Source organism: Petaurus breviceps, unplaced genomic scaffold (assembly GCF_028583685.1).
Source record: "Petaurus breviceps papuanus isolate PSGF00001 unplaced genomic scaffold, PetGlider_PUasm1.0 178, whole genome shotgun sequence".
NCBI lineage: Eukaryota > Metazoa > Chordata > Mammalia > Diprotodontia > Petauridae > Petaurus > Petaurus breviceps.
The window spans coordinates 25,687,003-25,708,489 of record NW_027185777.1 but is presented as its reverse complement, the minus strand read 5'-3'; the positions used below and the strand labels follow the sequence as shown (position 1 = coordinate 25,708,489).

Here is a 21,487-nt window from a genome sequence, read left to right as displayed (position 1 = left end):
CTTAGAAGGAATTATGGGACATGTTAAGTAAGATTTAATGGGGTTATGAGGACAGACAGAAATCTATGAGAAAAATAGCATCCCAACCAGTAGGCTTGACCTTGTAGCAGACTATCTATAGCTGATCAGTTAGGCACCTTCTTATTATGAAACAAAATCTAAAGAAGGAATTAAAATTCTGTATCTAGGATGGTAAATGAATATCATTTATTGTCTTCTTGTGTTGGGCTTTGGGGGATTCTCATAGAATAAATGTCACCTACCCTTTTAAAATTCTTCTTTAGTTCCATAATACTTAAGAAATAAAGTCTAATTATTTAATAGAGCACATTTTATTTTGATGCTTGGCAAAATTATGAGAAATCAAAAATCTTATATTTGAGTTAATCCTAATTTGAACTGTTTGTAATTTCTATTTGTTCAGGGGAAGAATAATCAAAATAATAAAAAAAAATTGTTTATGGAATTTGTGGATGCTTGATCAGGTTCCATAAATAATGATCATAAGTTAGAAACATTCTTATTGTTAACTCGAGTAGACAGAAACTTAGTTTTTTTTTATTTTGATAAACTATTGCTGTAGACAGATAGTATATATCAGTTCTTATGTAGATTAAAATCCATGTGGAAGTATTTATTCTTGCTAACAGAAAGCACATTAAAATGTTTTTGTTCTTAATAAGAATGGCTTCTATTGTACTTTTCAATGCAAAATCACCATGACATTGATATCATTATAGAAAATCCATTTTAGAAAGCAGTGACTTTTGTCATTGTAGTGGTAGCTATATTAAATAGAAGACTTGAAATAAAGAATATCACTAGAAATGAAGTAATTCTACTTTTCTAGTTTAGTACTTGTGTGGGGGGACCACAAACATAGTCTACATCTAACATATGAAAGATTTCCAGTAATGGTAGGAGTAAAACAAAAGCAAACCCAATTTTCTAAAAATATTTAGATTCTGTTTCTATTATTTAGCAGCTGCTATTTGAGTTGTAAAAGAGCTTAATTATTGCCAGATGTGACATATTAGCTTAGCTAATAAGAATAATGAACCTCAGCATATATGTACAAATAAGATTCATTGGTGTTTATCTAACATATGGGGGAAATTAAAATACTTAACCTAGAAACAAGATGGGGGGAGGGTTTTTTTTTAAGTTTTGATTTAAAATTAACATGAACTCAATTTATTTTTTTGTCCTTTTTTTTCTTCCAAACCATTTTGATTTTCCAGGAATAAAAGTTTTTCTTTTTCCTTAACATCCCAATTAAAATTCATGTTCCATATTTCTTGCCCCCAAGACACATAGGAATAAAATTACAGGTGTATACTACAGAATACTTGTGTTGTGAAATGTGAATTATCACACTAAAATGTGCTCAATCATATGCATGTAAATACTCTGTAATTTTACTTCAGTGTCTCTACCCACCTCATGCATTGCAATGGTCGATGTCTGTATAAGCTAAATCTGTATAAATTATATTTTTTGGCTTTTTTTGGGAGGGCAATTGGGGTTAAGTGATGTGTCCAAAGTCACACAGCTAGTAAGTGTGTCACGTGTCTGAAGTCAAATTTGAACTCAGGTCCTCCCAACTTCAGGGCCAGTGCTCTATTCACTGCACCACCTAGCCGCCTCTATAAATTATATTTTTTGCATACATCTATCATTACACTATTTAGAGGGGAAAGTATTGTTGATATATCTACTTCACTTAATATTAACATATATTTGATGGTCGGTGAAAAAAATTTCTCTGAAGTAGCATTTATCCAAAATTTCGGTTGAGGATAATATTTGCATTGGAAGCTCCATGCTGGAGAAAAGAATTTAAAGCTGGGTTTTGTGCCATCATGTTAAAGCTTTTTAATAAAAGATCAATAATCAGCATCTTTCAGCCTATTATATGACTAGAAAGATATGGTCTGATGTTGAGGATCGTTTGTGGATTCCCATCTATTCGCTTCACATATTATCATCAAGGATACCCTTCACATGTATGTAGATCTTTCTGAAGGTGAGAAAGTAAGCCGATGGGTTGGTCAGTCAGTCACTAAATATTTAACAAGTGATTTCGAAGTGCTAAATGCTTCTTGTTCCTTTGATGCCTTTGGGGATATTCATATCCTCTACCATCTGTAGGTTTTTCCCCCATCCTTTTCACATCTTTACCTCTCAGAGAGAGTTTATAAAATGATCCTTCCATACCATCAACATTTTGTCACCTCCATCTATTTAAAAAGTTACTAAATCATTGTCATTTATAAGTACTAAGTCAGCATTCTATTATGGTTCTGTTATCTTTACATATTTCAGATTACCTATTAAGTTAGATTTGTATGTACTCTCAGTTCGTCTCATTCTCTCTCTCTCTGTCTCTCTCTCTGTCTCTCTCTCTCGCTCTCTCGCTCTCCCTCACCCTCTCCTTCTCCCTCTCCTTCTCCCTCTCCTTCTCCCTCCCTCCCTCCCTCCCTCCCTCCCTTCCTTTCCTGCCACAAGACTTCATTTGGTCTCTCTCTATACTCACTAGATTTTAGGGATTAGTAACAGTGGTCATGAACAATAAGTAAGGAAAAGGAAGAGATGCAGCATTAAGGGGGTAGAAGAGGGGGCACCTGCTGCATTCTTGTAGAGAACCATGAGAAGAAAATGTAAGAACTGGAATTTTACAGATGACAAAATGGAAGCTGAGAAGGGTTAAGTGATTTGGGTGATACAAATATTAATAGACCTCTGAGGTAAAAGTCAAACTCAAATCTTCCTCATACCAGTTCCCATGTTGCATGCATTGTGCCGCCTAGCTGAGATGATGAGCAGAAGAAGGAAACCTTAAGAAAAGCATTGAGTATCATTAGAGGAGAATCGCCTGAACACGATTAATGGTTTAACCCATTTCCATGTTATTTCATGGTGTCTAGTGGTTTTTTTTTTCTCACAATATCCCTGTCAAGTAAGTAGTAGAAAGTGTTAGGACCCCCATTTTATGGATGAGAAAATGAAGGCTAAAGGAGATGCTTGTAAATCAAATAAGTATCCTAGTCAGGACTAGTACTCACCTTGAGCAGCAGCAGCACAAGGTTAACCACTGATGGATGGAAATGTACTCACCACAGTCATCAGTGCAGGGTGCTTAGAGTTATTTTTAATAAAATGTATGGCCCAAATCTTTTTGAGAGGAATTCCTCAGTAACTTGATATGAAAAATATAGCAATAAAACTAGAACTGATTTTAGGTACCTGTGCCCAGACCTGAATGAATGTATAATAAAAACATTTTATGTAAAGTGCAGTTCATCCTTTAGATATATTTTTTTAATGATAATGAAGACAAGTCATGCTGAGAAGAAAACAAGTCTTATTTCGACAACAAATACAACCCAGGGACAGTTAATCTTGCCTTCTCTAAAGCTGAATCATAAATGAGCTTGTCAGGAAATTATCCTAACTCTGTAGAAAAATAGGATTTATCTCACATAGCTGCCAACTTTTCTCTACATTTTTTTCCAAGTGGAAGTGATATGGGAACCTGATGGGAGGTATCAGTGCAAATGCTATTTAAGGAAGTTACCTTTGAAGATAGTGTTTTTTTTTTTTTAATCATAATTCAATATATTCCCCTAAGTTACTGATTTTCTGTAGGTCCGCATTCCAGTCAGTCTTCTCTATGGACATGATAAGAAGAAATATATCTGAAAGTAAAATAGAATATATCGGGTTACTGCTCTTCATGCTAACATTCATGGGGCACACGTTCTGTAATGGGATGGGCTATTCTCTTCATTTGTCTGGAAACTGTGTTTCTTGTTTCTTTTAAATGTCTTTGCTTTTTATTTTACAACATTCAGTTCCACAAGTTTTTGAGTTCTAAATTTTCTCCCTTTCTCTCCCCACCTTCCCCCACATGATGGCATGCAATCCGAGATAGGTTCTACATATACCTTCACATTAAACATTAATCAAGTTGTAGAGAAGGATTATAACCAATGGAACGAACAACAAGAAAGAAGAAACCAAACTAAACAATACAAAAAGGAGAGCAAATAGTTTGCTTCAATCTGCATTCAGACTCCAGTGTTCTTTCTCTGGATGTGGATAGCCTTTTCCATCATGAGTCTTTTGGAGTTGTCTTATAGCCTTGCATTGCTAAAAAGAGCACAGTGTACCAAAGTCAGTCATCACAGATACTACCTGTGTGTAATTGTGTACGATGTTCTGGGTGGGAGGAGCTAGATCCTTGGAACAAGTAGGAAGATTGAGGAATCATAACTTAGCAGAGGATAAAGGAATTAGGAGAGGGACATTTTCTTCTCTTCTTGATCCTTGATCCTGAGATTTATTTCCCTCTCCTTGGAGATGCAGCCATTGTTGCTGGATTTCTTGGCACCCTGTTTGAGTCCTTGTCTTCCCAACTTGAACAAGATAACAAAGACCCACACCCTTTCCAGGATGCTTAATAAATATCTGCTGGCCTCTCTTCTGTCTTTTAGAGTTCTTAGTTTATAGAAATCCTTCTTCCTTGGGCACCAAGGACCTTGTCTTGGGAGGGTCCCAGCTCCCAACCTGATCCTGTTCATGACTTTTGCACTAATGTTCTCCCCCTCACTCCATTCTGTAGCAGCCACAAGTAAAAATATTCCTAGTTATTCTTCTTCAGCCAATGAACCATATGTAATAGTCCCATGTGCCATTATCTACATCATTGGCAGAGGGGTAGGGGGCAGCTTCAAAGATTATACATCCTGCCACATTTGATTTCTAAAGACTATTTTATCTTTAAGTATTTGTACTGTACTTATGTCATATCTCTACAGTGTAAAAATGCATTGTTATGATTTTAATATGTCTAGGTATTACCTAAGTCCTAAAGGAGGAGACCAAGAGTCAAACCTTATCACCCATACCATTTTTATTACAAATTACATACTTGAGTAGCTTCATTCATTTAGCTGAAGTAATTTAAAATGACCTTTACTTCAAGAAATCAGTTTTGAATAGGAGTGTTTTCTCTAATTGTTTCAAAAGTAAGTTGATTTTTCTTTCTTAAGCCTCGTAGTGCACATATCTTCTTATGAATATTTATGTTTTATCCAGTTGTTTGAAGGTAATTTGCTTTTCCAATATGTGAATAGCAGCAGCATGATCTATTGGATGGAGAACTATCCTTGGAACCAGGAAAACCTGGGTTCAAGCAACACCTCTGAATTGTACTGGCTATGTGACTTTGGGCAAGTCACTTCACTCTTCTGTGCTCTTGACAAATTTTGAGGACTATAAATTCAATTCAGTAAGCATATATTAAGAACCTACTACATTGTTAGGAATACAAATAAGAAAAAAGAGATAGTCCCTGCTCAAGGAAAAAAACAGACAAAAGGAATTTACACAGAAGGTATTCCTCTATACTCATAGAAGTTTTTTTTTTAATCTTAGTGCTTTGTTATTTAGTTGTTTTCAGTGATGTACAACATTTTATGACCTCATTGGGGGTGTTCTTGGCAAACTTGGCCAGCCACTTGGTAGTGGGAGTTGTGGTGGTTTGTCTTTCCCTTCTAAAGCTCATTTTTACAGATGAGGAAACTTAGGCAAACAGGGTGAAGGGATTCATTCGCCCAGGGCCATACAGCTAATAAATCTCTAAGGCCAGATTTGAACTCAAGTACTCCTGATTCCATGGCTGGCATTTTATCTGTGGCACCTAGGTGCCCTTAGACTTCCCTACACTGATGAAATCACAGGCCTAATCCTTATGCCCTAATATGTGAACAAAATCCTTCATTTCTTTTGACCTGGAACTTCCTTTTAGGCACAGGCAAATCCAAGGAAGAATTTTTTTTCAATTAAAACTATTATTGGTTTTTTTTTCATTTTCTGCTGAAAGTAAGATGTTTTGAATAGCTAACCTCCTTAATAAATTGTATTTTTATATTTTATTTTTTTGTTACTATGAAAGCCTCTGAGAGTTCTCAGCTAGAAACTAAGCTATTGAAGTTTGACTGAGAATCGTATTGTTCTTACAACTAGGAGTTAGATGTGGGAGGTTGGGCTTAAAAAGTGCTATCATTGAAACCAAAACCTGGATATTACTTTAAGGGAAATTTTATCTTAAGATCACAATATATTAGAATTTTTGAAGGTGAAAGGTTTCTTAGTTCATATAGAGGTCATCTATTTTCTTCCCTGCTTAAGACCATTTGAAGCTATCCCACATGAACTTCTTTATTATTTTTAAAGAACTCAAAAAGAGAATAATTGAATTTTAGAATGAGAAAAGATGTCAAAGATTGGGCAATCCCCTAATGTTCTTGTGAGGGAAGTCTGCCTAAATAAGGTAAATAAGCTTGGTCAAGGTCACACAACTAATTAGTGACAAAGGTAGGTTTCATGCCCAGTATTCTTTCCACTCTGCCTACATAGCAAATATATTCTTGTTCTGATATAGAATCAGAGAATTATAGATTTAGGGCTGGCAAGGATCATGGGCCATTGAGTCCAATTCCCTTATGTTACAAATGAGCAAACCGGGACACAGGGACGTTAAGCACCTTGCCTGAAGTCAGATTCTTTGAGGCAGAGTTTGACCCCTGATCTTTGAAGTCTTACTCTAACAGCCTAACATTCTATATTCTTCAGGGTAGGCTATTTCTTGCTTTGTTTTTAATTTTCTCACTGAATATGGGAATCAGCAAATATTCTTATGTATGATCAACTTTTGTATATTTGAAGTCTTATTTATGACCTTCTGTTATGTGAATTGTCTCCCCTTATTCCATCATCCATTGTCAATGAATTTGCTGACCACTACTTTGCAAATATAGGTAGATTAATTATTCTCATGTTTACTATATGAATACTACAAGCACTGGGGGATGTGGGACAGTATATCACTAGTAATTTAAAGTAGTTTGGTTTGGTCTTCACTATGTTCTCATAGATTTGAAAGGTTGAATCAGTTGAATAATGTAGCAAGCTTGTTGGAATGGCAGTATGAAATGAATAGTATAGATTTATATACACTTTTTTCCTTGCATCTTGACAATAGCACTACAATGAGGTAGGCAGAGTAGCCATTATAGCTGTGTGACAAATGAATCTAATAAGATTCAGAGAAATTCAAGCATTTGAACAAAGCTGAACTCAAGTCTTTTGGTTCCAAATCCACTTTTGTTCCCACTATACCCCCATTCTGCATTTTGTTTTTGATGACCATGAATAATCTAGGCTTCAGCATTAGTAATCAAGACTAAACTATCTTGAATCTGTTATTTAAGAACTCTGTGAGCTCTTAATACAAGAATTGGACCAAATGAGTAATTCTATTTATTTATCTGGATTCCTGCTGTTTCTGTTTTCCTCTTGTGGCTTAGAAGGCATAAACAGATGAAGAAATTACTTTTTAAAAACCATAGGAGTCCACAACTAAGGATTTAAAGGGTCTTCAGTGCTTCCAGTACATTTGGTGTTTTTCTCTTAATCTGGTTCAGATTTGTTTCAATATTGAAATAAGTATCACTTATAAATATTAACATCTGGTTCCAGGAATCATCTGGTAGAGTGCATTCATGTTATTAATGTGGCTCTTCTCATGGAACTTCTGTGGAAACACTGTGGATACTGCAATTAAGGAACCATTTGTTAGCAGACTCAAAACAAGATAATGGGGCTAAAAAGAAACATTTCAAAATAATATTGTGTTTTGTATGTATGTTTTTCCTTTCAATAGAAAGCAGAAGATGAGGATCTTGTTCTCACACCTGATGGCACTAGGGAATTTCTGACATTTGAAGTTCCCCTTAATGACTCTGGATCTGCTGGACTTGGAGTCAGTGTTAAAGGCAACCGGTCAAAAGAGAACCATGCAGATTTGGGGATCTTTGTAAAGTCCATTATTAATGGAGGAGCAGCATCCAAGGTAAGCATAATATCTCCACCCCCACATTCTATCCCCTAAGTAAGATTATTTTTAGGATGATTTACAACTTTCACTTTATATATATTTTTTAAATCAGTTATTTGTGTTTTATTCAGTATTCTCTTTAGAATGACACTTGAGGAATTGGTTGCATTATTGTATACATTTAGATCTGTTTATATGATACAGAAATTTACGTGTGTGTGTGTGTGTGTGTGTGTATGTATGTGTGACAAAATCAGGTCCTCTGGAAATGTGATGCATGGAACCATACTGTAGAACCCGAATGGAGAGGGGCACAAAGGTAGTCATTCCATCAGCAAAGTGTTACTGCATGGTGTTTCATGCCCAGGAACCAAATGTTTATTGAAGTTGGCTAATTGCATTGACATTTTCTAGTTTTGCAGCCCAATAAGCACAAGAAGCTCTGTCTATGAGCTTAATTTAATAAGTATTTGTTAAGCACCTAGGGATACAAAGACAAAAAAAATGTTCTTGTCTCAAAGAGTGGACTTTTGCGATTCCTCATAGAGAACATTACATCTTCCATCTTCATGTGCTATTCTCCTTCACCTTCACTTCTACATATCCTGGACTTCATTCACTACTTTGCCCATATCTCACTTTCTTCAAGAGGCTTTTCCTGGTCCCCTTGACTGTTTCTGCCTTCTCTTTGAGATTATCTTCTATCTATTCTCTATATGTCCAATCTACACCTGATCATTTGTAGGCTGCTTATTCCATTAGAATACTAACTCCCTGAAGGCAAGCCTTTTGTCCAATGTTTGGTTTAGTGCCTAACAGTAAAAATTTAATAGATGCTTGTTCATTTATTGATGCTATCAAGGAAGATAACTAGCTCATATGCATACACATATATATGTATACACACATCATAAATAATGAAGAAATATATTGACAGAAAGGGAAAGAGGACCAATCAGATCTCTCCTAGGAATTTGCCTGAGTCATTAAAAGGTTAAGTGACTTGACCAGGATCAAATTGAGGTTAGACTTGAAACCAGGTCTTGCTGATTCCAAACCTAGTCCAATATCATGCTGTCTCTTCCCTTAATATCTGTGTTGACTATATGTTCTGAACCAAAAATCATGGCACATTCTGATGAAGATATTCTTTTTGCAAGGAAAATTGGATTAAAATTACACTTTTCTTGAAACTGTAAATGTGAGAGATCCTAGGAGTATGGCAGCTACATAAGATCATATAGCCTGATGATAGACACCCTGAATGACAATGTTGTTCTCTGGCAAACAGAGCTTCAGTAACATGCCATTTCTCCATAGGAAATTTTCATGGCTCTGCTTGAAAAGATTGTGCTGTTCCAGATTAAAATATTAGTCAGACATATATTTCCTTTCATAGGGGTCTCTGGAAGCAAGAAAATAATCATATTGTGTTGTTTGAATTAGTATGCTTTTTGGGAAAACAGATTATGCTAATGATTTGATTTTCAAATGTATAAATGATTGGAATAGACACAATCTTCAATGGCTGCTTAGATGTTATTATACAAGAGTTCAATTGAGCATAATCTACTAGGATTAAAAAAAGTGCTTTTGTTTTTATTTCCTTATTGAAGGCAAACTTCTTTTTGTTACAGTATGTAACTATTATCAAAGCAAGTACTTCCTTTTTTACAGGTCTTACTATTATCTCTTTTTCTTCTCAGGATGGGAGGCTTCGAGTAAATGATCAACTGATAGCAGTAAATGGAGAATCCCTGTTGGGCAAGACAAACCAAGATGCCATGGAAACACTAAGAAGGTCCATGTCTACAGAGGGAAACAAGCGAGGAATGATTCAGCTGATTGTGGCAAGGAGAATAAGCAAATGCAATGAGGTAAAAAGAAAAAAAGGGGGCATTTCATTGAATCATTTGACATCTAATATTTCAATTAGGCTAACATTGCATCATGACTCTTCGTTGGGGGGATTAATTAAACTTAGAAAATAAATTTTTATACCTGGTATCTGTAATAATCAGTTCCAGATCCATTTGAATGTTGTTTATTTTTTTATCATTTATATTGTGATGTTGATATTTCATTTAAAAAAATATCGGGGCAGCTAGGGGGCTCAGTGAATAGAGCACCAGCCCTGGAGTCAGGAGGACCTGAGTTCAAAACTGGCCTCAGACACTAAACACAAAAACTAGCTGTGTGACCTTGGGCAAGTCACTTACCCCCAAATTGCCCTCCCAAAAGCAAAAAAATACCCAACAAAAAAATATCTCAGTATGTCAGGAGTATGTTGGTGGGGGCATTTTATCTCTATTTTCTTGAATTTTGTATAATTCTGTGTACTTCTTTTCTAAATGTACACTAATAGTTAATCTCATTATTTTTAATGGGGAAAGAGAAGAATTTTTGTTTATGTTTAGCTCTTTTGCCTTTTGGCATACCGCTGTCCTAAGTGCAGGGGAAATAGCAGCTTCTTTAGGCACTTGCCCTTTTCAGTATTCTCTTCTCTAGTAGGGTCCACTCTTAATTGGAAAGTAGGATTATGGAGAGGAGCAGCAGTCTGCCTTTCCCCACCTACTCAAACAAGGCAACTTCTAAGCTCCCTAGGGATTTCATTTTACCTTCCTTGGAATTGGCTCCATTTGAATGACATTACTGTGGGTTTATACAATGATTGTCAAATTTGTCCCCCTTTATGGCTTCAAATGGTGAGATTGTATGGATAGGTATGTATATATGTAGGAAAAGTTTAGGAGCAGTGATTCATCCTCTGAATTAAGATGGATAAAGATGCCCAGATTATCATCATGTATCCTTATTTTACTCCCCCCCCACACACACACACACATACAAGTGGAAAAAGTTTTGTTTAACTGAGGATATAAAAGAGTAACATAAATTATACATTTAATTAAAGTTCCAATAAAAATTAATAGCTTTTAAAAATTTAGATAAAATTTCAGTATTGATTTTGTCATATTAAGTTGATGTGGATACAAACAGTACCCTAAGAGTTAAAAAGAATATTAAAGGTTGTTTTCCCAGTACTTTGTGAAGACCCTCCTAAGGATCCTGTAACTAAACTACTTTCCCCCTTCTCATGGAATACCATAATAATTCTCATTATCTTGTAAGACCAAAAGAGTTGTTTTTTCTTCCTTATCCTGTGTCCCCGCTGTCCTTCTTATCCTGTCAACCACCTGTTATAAGATTCCTTATTATCTGGTAAACAGCCTGTTCATCCTTCCCTAATCTTCAACTCCCATAAGAAAGCCTAAAATGGTATCATCATTCTGCAACATCTGTATAACCCTAGTTCCCCAAGTATCAGTATGTTTTTACTTAGCCCCGTGACTATAGTAAAAGGTCCATGTGTACTTTTCATGTAAATAAAAGCAGCTCCTGGTGGCTACAGAGAAGTCTAAGTGAATTTTTTCACACCTGAATCACTCTCCTGAATCTGACCTCAACAAAGTGGCTTTAATATAGAAGTGACTAAAGGGGGTAATGATTTCTATTGATGAAAAGTGCAGTTCAAAATACATTAATAAGATGATAAAGCCTTTTAGGCTATTCCTAGGCTTTACTATTCCTCTTTTTAAGATAAGCAGCACGGGAGATTGAACACAGCTGGTATTGAAGCCTGCTAAACCTGAGTTCATGTCCTGTCAGTGACATGTATTGGTTCAGTGGCCCTGGGCAAATCACAAAACCCCTCAGTATTCTAGGCAACTCTCTAAGACTTTACATTCCAGAGAAAAAGGTAAACTGCTGTGGTAGAGAGACTTGATCTGGTAGTTCTTTATACTAGGGAAATCCTGGTCCTAATCTCTGCACTTTTTTTTCTTTAAGAAAAGAGATACAAGATCCTACACATGGCATTCACCTAATCACATGAAAATAGCAAATTTAATGTCTTTATAGCCTGGAAATGGCATTAGGAAGTTATTCCAAAATTATTGTTTAGTTAGATCATCTACTATTGAATAACAATAGTCAATGTAAATACCATGCAAGAAGACAGTATATTATGCAGTTACATGAGCTGAAACTCATACTATTTTTAAAAGTTGTTCACCTTGAAAAATGCTAATGCAGAGGATATTGACTCATTAGTTGGGTAGATGTTGATAGATAGTTGGGTAGAGTTGATAGAATTCTGGTCCTAGAGTCAGGAAGATCCATGTTCAAATCCAGCCTCAGAAACATACTAATTGTATGGCTTACACAAGTCACCTAAATGCTGTCTACCTTTATTTCCTTATCTGTAACATGGGGATAATAATTGTACCTACCTCCCAGGATTTTTGTGAAGGTAAAATGAGATAATTTTGGCAAAGATCTTTTCAAACATTAATGTTCTGTATAAATGTTAACTTAGTATTATTTATTTGAATATGTACTAATAGTACATATGCTGTCATTATCAAAATGAAAAGATGACCAAAAAACAAAAAACAGCTGAGAAAATCATTCATCCAGTAAGCATTCATTCTTTTTACTAAATGAATGAGACATGACAGCCAAGAGTAACACTAGTTTAGAACATGAACTTATTTAAGAAACACTAAGATTAAAGCTGATGGAAGACGATTGTTTCCCAGGCACAAAAGACTAACACTTTTTGAGGATAAGCCAAATTTGGTAATTTGGTGTGAATATTAGCCTGATCATAGTATGAAGTATAACTAATCCAAATTCAAATATAGAAGAAACTGGGAGACTAAAGTCAAACATAAAATGAAAGCAATCTGGCATTTTTGTGATTTTTTTTCATAAATGATGACATTGTAACTGTCACATTTGGATTTCATCAACTTTCAGTCTCATACATTTGTGAGGAAGTAGCAATGGTATAAAGATCACAGGATTCTCAATCTAACACCTTAGAGGTCATCTATCTATCTAATCCAAGATCCTCATGTTATAAATAAGGAAATTGAGGGGCCCAAGGAAGTTAAGAGACTTGACCCAAAGTTACAGAAAGTAGCAAGTGGCTTTTCTGGTATTGGTTCTCAGGTCCTTTGGCTCTAAATACAGTCCTTTGCTCACTGGGTATCATACTACTTCTCAAGAAGCTCTTAAGACCCAGAAAGAACAATTGTGATTGGCCATATCCATTAAAAAAATAATAAAATATTTGTGCTAAAGAGGAGAGAATTTTAAAGACACCCAGGAATTTATTTTGTAGATAAAAAAGGAGATTCCAAAGAAAATATCACATACAGAACTTTTATTTCAAACATGAAATTTTTTGAAAAATTAGTGACTCCAAAATGAAATTCCTACTTTAAAAAAAAAAAATCTAGGGGCGGCCAGGTAGCACAGCTAGTAAAAGCACCAGGCCAGTGTCGGGATGACCTGGGGATCAGATCTGGGCTCAGATACTTAGCACCACATCCAGATATAACTGGCCATGTAAACTTGAGCAAGTTACTTAACCCCAATTGCTTTAAAAAAAAAAAACAATCTCCATCAATTCTTCATGGGAATGATTTATATTACATATTATGGATATCCTTAACAAAGATATGAAAAGGGAAAATGCAGACTTGTGCAAGTCATTTTCTGTGGTATAGTGCCCTTTTAAAAATAATCACTCAGTGGATAGGTATAGAAAAATATGATTTTACTCTGTTTTTTCTTTGTTAAATTTTTAAAAAGCATTTAATTTAGTAATTTCAATAATGATATAAATGTAGCCCTGAAGTCTCTCCTCAAACAAGATGTTCAACCCATATGTTGAAATGATCTGCTGATGACTGACGCATCCACAGAGGTAACTTGGCTCAATGTTCAGGGAAGACTGACATCAAGTGAAACTTTAAGCAGAAAGACATCTGCTCACCTATTGTGTTCTCCAGTGCTATGCAATCTAAAATTGCATCAGATTATCCAATCACTTTTTTCTGTGTTTTGATTATTGCCTACTTAAATGCTTGTTATATATTTCCTTTTTTTGGTATTTCATTGAGATACCATCATACATTGGCTACAGAAGACTCCTGCAGGTGCCTCTCTCTCTGTCTCTTTCTCTCTGTCTCTCTCTCTCTCTCTGTCTCTCTGCCTCTGTCTCTCTCTTTTTGTCTCTCTGTCTCTCTTTCAATATTTTCCATCTTGTGGTCCAAGCCTGGGGAGAAAAATTGCACCTGTTTGGGGGTCATGTTTATTTAGACTTTCCCAGTGAATATTAATTTACTTTTGCCAATATGCTTTTGAAAGCTGCAACCCCAGAGGTGGCAAGAATTATTTTAGTCACTTTTAGCACTGAACTTTTCTATGGAAAAGCAGAAATAATTTTAAAAATTATTTAAAAATAATTTTAAAAATTCTCAGGAATCTTTCCTGAGAAAATATTAAAGTACTTAAAGTATTAGTTAAAGCTAATCCTGATTTTACAAAGCAGAAAAGATAGCAGATGAAGTTACACATAAAGTTGACTCTGTTCACTCACTGTCCTCAGGATGTATGTTTTGCATTGCTTTTCCAGCAGTTCCTTGTACCTAGTGGGAGCTCAAATGTGTGTTGATTTGACATAATTGTGCAAATGGATTATCTTTATTCTTTTACTCCTCTTCACTTCCATGTCACCAGCTATCTTTTGGACACCTTGAACTGGATATCCTATAGACATCTCCAACTCAACATGTCTAAAACAAAACTCCCTGTCTTTCCTTCTGTGTCCTCCTCACTTCAGAACTTCCTTATATCCATGGTTCATAGACAGAAGTGGAGGATATTTCTCTTGTAGAGTTTCAGTAAGATTGTGAGGGGTTCCACTACAAAATCAATGGATGAGAGTGCATTTCTTTTGACCCAGAGTCAAAAGAAAAATAAAACCTATGACACAAAGCATTTTACAGAATCATTAATAGAATTGTCATTTGCCATTAAAAAGCAAAAGGTATTATTTCTTCATGGAGGAAAAAAAAATCCAACCAAGTCTTTAATGAGAAGCATTTGCATGAAGTAATTAGGTCTGTTTAGAATTTTTGTTCTGTTTTTTAAAAATAGCTCACTGATAGTTTCCTCATCTGTTGTTCAAGGTTTTTGGACTAGATTGCCTCCGAGGTCCCTTCCCATTCTAGCTCTATAATTTTCCAAGGAGGAAAGAAAGCATTCTTTAAAAAGTTTGCATCTTCTGTGTCCAGCAGAATTGCTGGGAACAGCTAAGACTGAGATAAGGTGATTTGGAGGAAATGGTAGCATTGCTTTATCTCTTAGCAGGAGTTGGTGTTTACAGGGGTTGCCCTTCATCTCTTCATAAAGTTTCATAACAAATATGAAACCACCTGTAAAACGACTATCACAACCAAGGGGTAAATGAAAAGTGCTTAGTTGCTTCTACAGCATTTTCTCACTTTTCCTGACTTTGTTTTACTTTGGCATTTGCTCCAACTTGATGTGTCTCTCTTCTTTTTAGCTCAAATTTTCTTTAAACAAAATTCATCAAAAGATTTAAAACAAAGCTGTGTGGCCTTCCACCAATTTTTCTTAGAAATTAAAAGATAATTGTATCTTTTGTTAAATATTTATGCAGTTGACTATTGATGTCTTCATTTAATTCTGCCTTTTGAGATGCAAATTAGAAATGATGGGGAAAGGAATCTTTCCTGAGAAAATGTTAAAGTACTCAGCTCTCTTTTCAAAGCATATCTATTAGAAGAGAGTAATAGTTATTCCTCTAAAATGGAGCCCCTGGATGCTATTTTTCTTGTGTCTATTTCAGTAAGGTTTTCCAAAATAAAGAAACTTAGCTATCAACCTCAAAAAAGTGTCAAAATTGCTGTGCTCCCAGATGCATTGGAGTAATGCATTTGTTTAACAAACTTGAGCCTATATTTCTGTCTCCTGGGAAAATCAATTTTTGTGTTGCACTGGGCTGCTAATCTCCTTAATGTATGCACCCCTTTACAATACATGGGAGTAGTTGTTCTTTAAGGGTCCTGGGAATGTTGGTTTCATAAATTGTTTTTATTTCTTTGTAGAATCTTGGAACTTAGCAGTCAAATTCTCCCTAAATTTTTCTATGATTTCTTTACATCAGAGGACTTGAATATTGTTTAATTTACTCTTCAGTAAAACTTCCACTTGTAATCTGCAATTAAAAAAAACCTAATAAAACAAATCCTCTTTTTACAATTTAAACCTTATTGAGTGTAATTCACTTGCACTGCAAGTTTATTATTCTCCTGCAGCTTGACGTGCCTCCAATTGTAATTGTGTTGACCCTTCAGTGCAGTAAATCTCCCCAGTGCTTATCAAACTGGGAGAGATAAGTCTACAATTCGGAACTTCATTAAATATCTCATTTATATTAAACAGACAATAGCTTCTAACAGAAATAATCATTTTTACTGACTATGCAACCCCTCTCAATTGTGTCCTCATCCGCTTGGAATGCTGTGAATCCCCTCCCTTGCCCTTCCCCCAAAGCCTGGCAATAAGCCAGCATCAAAATGTCATAAGATGTTAGTCCATTGGGGTGATTTCAAAGCTCCTGTTGCGAGTATTGCATTTAAGAGTACTTTTTTTTTTTTTACCTCCTGGAGGATTTTTAAAAGACTTTAATAGCCTGAATTCTTTTGTCATGCTAGACCTACCTATGAATAGTATGAACTATTAGAGGCAGCTGCTTAAAAGAACATGTAGCATATTATTTTTGTTCACTACAGTGTGAATTGACTTTTCCTTCTTGAATTTACAATATTCTCTAAATTTGAGAACTCTTGATATGGTAAATGGCCCTTCTCGTTGTGTATTACTTGAGATAGTACTGTAAAGTTTACATCTTGCTATCATATGCCATATCTCATTTGATTCTTCACATCAGCCTTGTGAAGTGAATAGATGAATGTTATGATTCTCAATTTACAAATAAGAAAAGAGGTTGTGTGGCCATCTGAGTTTCCCAGGGTCTTATATGGGAAAAAAAAAAGTGGTAGAACTGGGACTCCAATTCAGGTCTTCAGATACCAAGGCTGATGTTCTTCTCAGTACACCAGGCTGCCACTCTTACCTTCTAAATAATCACTTGGGTTTCAAAAAATGAATTTTTCAAATATACAATGAGAGGCTGTATGGTAATGGTTTCTTGGAAAGAAGATCTTAGGGTTTATCTATACTACAACTTTAGTATGTGTCTTCAAGGTCATTTAACAATCAAAAAATCCTCATACCAGATCAAACAAAATCTAATCAGATTTTTGGTTACATAACATTTTTGATTATGTCTCAAAGAATGGCCTTAATTTGCCTTTGCTTTAGTAATAAACTACTGGCTCTCACTGAAAACATATACATATTCAAAATTTAAATATTAAACTGACTCACCCATGCTAATCATATAAACACATAGAGAGAAGTAGACTTATATTACTGTTATAATATTCAAAATTGCATAATATTTTTAAATGATCCCATTGAGCATAGAAATGTAAAAATTTTGCTCTATGTAATTTTAAGTAAGTAAACTCATACTGTTATGGAATGATCATGGGAAAACTGGCTTAGAAACCAAACTCTCTCTCTCTCTCTCTCTCTCTCTCTCTCTCTCTCTCTCTCTCTCTCTCTCTCTCTCTCTCTCTGTGTATATATATATAATTTAAAAATTTAGTCCATGTCACTCTTCATTATAAAAGATCTTGCCACAAGACAGACTCCTAAAGCAGGCTAAACTAAATTAAGATGAGACAAGCTAGCTATCTGAAGAAATAAACTGCAGCACATGAAGAAAATGAACACACATACACATATACCTATATACACATGCATACAAAAATACACATATATTTAAATGTAAACTTAAATATGTGTGCATACATACATAGTTCATCTGCCAGGGCTGAAATGTGGCAGGACTTCACAGGAGCTACAATATTAGGTGTCGTAAAGCTCATTGTTAAACAGAGCTGTCATCACAAATTATGGTGGTCCAGAGTGACACATTCTAGTTCATTTGGTAACCAGCCATGTCCAAGCTTTGGGCAAGTTGTTGTGGTTCTCCCAGAGCCAAATGCTGATAAATGGATCTTTAATTCTGATTCTCTTTCTATCTAGGTGAAGTCACCTGGGAGCCCCTCTGGGCCAGAACTGCCTATTGAAACTGTGCTGGATGACAGGGAAAGAAGAATTTCCCACTCCCTCTACAGTGGGATTGAGAGTCTTGATGAATCTCCCACAAGAAATGCTGCACTCAGTAGGATAATGGGTAAGTCATATTAAACTCTTATTTATCACCACTTACTTTTGTCCCTTTCTCTTTGTTTTTGTTCCCCGAAGGTTTATTAGCATAAAACTCATAAGGGACATGTGTAGCTGAAAAGTAGTAGTGACCATTTTTTTTAAGTAATGTCCAGTTTTCTAACTGTGATTGAAAGATAAGAGGTTCCCTGTAAGCATTTAAGAAAAGCTAATGTGAAGAAAGTAAATCAATAAATTGATTTTGCTAAGTGAGTTTTAAATCCCCAACCAGGTGAGAGAAAATGATGGGATAATTTTGAAATATTTTCCAGCAACTGAAGTGTTCTTAGTCTGTTTGGGATGGCTAGAGAAGCATTGTTAAAAATAAAAAGCTCAGTGGACAGTGGCAGGAAGGATTGACAAGTTGTGTTGGGGCATATTTAAGCTTTACCCAAAGTGGGGGAAAAGTAGTTTAATAGTAATTTTCATCAGGTTTGTGTTTAATGGGATATTTCTCTATTTCAGTTGTATGTGTATTTTTCTTTTTTGGTAACACTAGTTTTCAAATCTTGCAACTCATTTTCTGCATCCTTTGTTTGGATTCAGCACCATACTATCTGTATAGCCCCCAGTGGGTAATGAGGTTATTAGCACTTCCTCAGCAGCAATTCAGTTTCTCACTAACAGATCCAGTTAATAAAGACTTGCCTTGCCATCGGAGTGGTTGGATTTACTGAGTTGCTCATCGTGGGATTAGCTTGTGAGGGTTTTCAGATTTAAAACACGAGAAGCTATTTGATTAGAATAGTACCTGATATAAACCACTTTTATTGCTGAAATGTTTTGCAAGCTCTAATCGAAAAATATATTTTAAAATCAACTCGGTTTCAGTTCATACATAGAGAATCCAAGGTTTTTTGGTGAAAACAAGAATGAATTTCATTTATGGCAGACCTTTATTCAATCAATTCCTATCATGTCCAAAGGCTCTCTTGGGGACATAAGGAAATGAATAGATTTTAGTCCCTGCTCTCTAGGAGCTTACAGTCTTACATGGGAGATAAGACATGGACACAAATAATTATACTATAATTTGGCATGGATGTCCCTTAGGAATCTTTTTAGCGCCAGAAGTTCCCAAATCCCTATTTTCTTATCTTGTAGCAAATATAATTCAATTCTGTTTCTGTGTTGTCTCTTGATAAATATTTTCTTTTTTTTTTTTCCCTTTGAAATGGTGCCATACAATAAGGTTTTTTAGATTATAAAAGTTTTCTGTCCTTTCACTTTTATTGGATTTTATATACTGGTTGACATTGATGTGAATGAACTTTATCCATGTTAAAACCATTTTCTTTTGAAGGAAGATCAGCCCCTGAAAGAGAGAGAGAATGTCTGTGTGTCTGTGTATACAAAGTGATATACTGTAATTTCCCCTTTATTATAGGAACATAGGATTTGCCATACTGGATCAGGCCATTGGTCCATCAGTTCCGGTAACCTGCATCCTGCTTCCAATCCCTGATGCTTCAGAGGAAGGCGAAAAATAAAACCCAATTTATTCATCTAGTGGCATTTTGCAATGCTGTACATAGGGGTTGGGGATTCCTTCCTTTTCCTCATGGGCTGTTACCCAGGCTTCATTAGTCATGGTTTCATCGGTCCCTTTTATTTTGTCTTATACTCCATGTTCCTATCCCTGACTCCTGTGTCTACAATGGACCTATCTAAAAATTCTGATATTTCCTATGACAATAAGTCACCTCAGCCATCTCTGTGCTGTGTGATAGAATATGCTTCCCTTTATTTCTTTAAAATTTGTTTGACGGTATAATTTCTGCTTTTTTCTCCTAGGTTGAAGAAATGTATATGTTTTCATGTTAAATGAAACTGGCATTACGAAGTTTTGATATTTTCTTAGACCAATTTTTAGAAGTGAATTAGACTTGATACTGGAGATTTCAAGTATACTTTGCTTTAAAATTTTCATTTTCTCTTTGTTATTACCTTTTCACTGTAAATTTGGAGTTCTTTCAGGCATTAGTCCATATCTCAGTATCAGATGCCTTAAGATATTATTGCCATTCAAATGGGAAGCACTACAAAAGAATAATACAATGGTTATTAATATAATACCCAATACTTGGGTATTAATATAATGCCCAAACAGAAGTACAAACAATGAAAGCTGTTAAATCAAAGAAAGCCAATGTCTGAATAGAACATTAAAATGTACCTTCCCCCTAAGCAACAGTGAGACATTTTATGTTCAACTAGGGATTACCTCATTCATTGCATTATATCCCAAGTGCCTAGCACAGTCCCTGACCCATACTAAGCACTTAATAAATAATTGTTGATCGAATGGAGCTCTTGGAAATTATTCAACATCTAGATCTTGCTTGGATGATGGTTCTGTCCTGCTCTTTATAGAGCAGTTTCCTGGAGGCATCCAGTGGTGCTATTTTCCACAGACCATGTCTCAGTTGTAATACATTGAAAAGCTAGCTGCCTAACTTGATAGTCTCATCAATTCAAAAGGGATTGGGAAATTTTTTCTTATTGAGCACTTTCTATGGCCTGTCATTTGAAAGTAAACTAAAATTTCTCAATCAAAAGAAGAAACTGCCTCCAAGAACAAATGACCAGTTTCTCCAAATGCATGCCTATACAAATATGCACCTGTGGAAAGACCTAGAGAACAGAATATAGAGTGATGGAACTAGAAGTGCCTTAGAGATCATTTAGCCCTCCACTTTCATTTCATAGCTGAGGAACAGAAAAGTTAGTTAATTGACTTACTCAAAGGTCACTTCTAATTTAGATGGAGATAAAATGTGTTCATTCCCAAGGCAAATCTTATTTATTAATAATAATCCTCAATGCCACTGCTTCTTAGGAAAATAAGGTTGCACTTGTTTAGTGAATTTCATCAAAAGTGTCTGGATGGAAAAGTAAAAGACCTTTATGATCTTTTCCTGTTTTATGATTCCATATAACTTGTACATATCTTTAGAATCACTTCTGTAGCTTTCTTAATTATTGTTTAGTATGCTAAACAAAGGACTATATAGCATTTAAACCTGGAATGGACTTTAGGGGCCACTTAATGCAGTCCTTTGTTTTATATCTGAGGAAGCTCAGGACCAGAGAAGCTAACTGACCTCATTATCTCAGGTTGGGCAGGGAAAAAGTAGCAAAGTCAGGATTCAAATATAGGATCTTGGCCTCTTAGTCCAGTGATATTTCCACAAGTGTTCTCAAGGGAAGTCATAATTAGCATTCCAATCATATTCTAAATGTTGGAGAAGTAAGTAGTTTTATTCATCTCCCTTAAGGTTAGTCATAACTAACAGTGTTGATCTCTTCTGAAATTGATACAAATGTAATCTTGGTTGCTGGCCT

The 21,487-nt window shown here is 35.3% G+C and overlaps 1 protein-coding gene across 20 annotated transcripts in view; it reads left to right on the top strand.

Annotated features, from left to right (window-relative positions):
• Positions 1-21,487, top strand: part of PARD3 (par-3 family cell polarity regulator) — a 739,747-nt gene that overhangs the window by 459,346 nt on the left and 258,914 nt on the right. For all 20 annotated transcript variants that reach the window (XM_069086491.1, XM_069086485.1, XM_069086482.1 and 17 more), the window contains 3 exons: positions 7,730-7,918; positions 9,610-9,780; positions 17,960-18,110. In XM_069086491.1, coding sequence (XP_068942592.1) covers positions 7,730-7,918; positions 9,610-9,780; positions 17,960-18,110 — 511 coding nt within the window. The remainder of the gene's footprint in view (positions 1-7,729; positions 7,919-9,609; positions 9,781-17,959; positions 18,111-21,487) is intronic.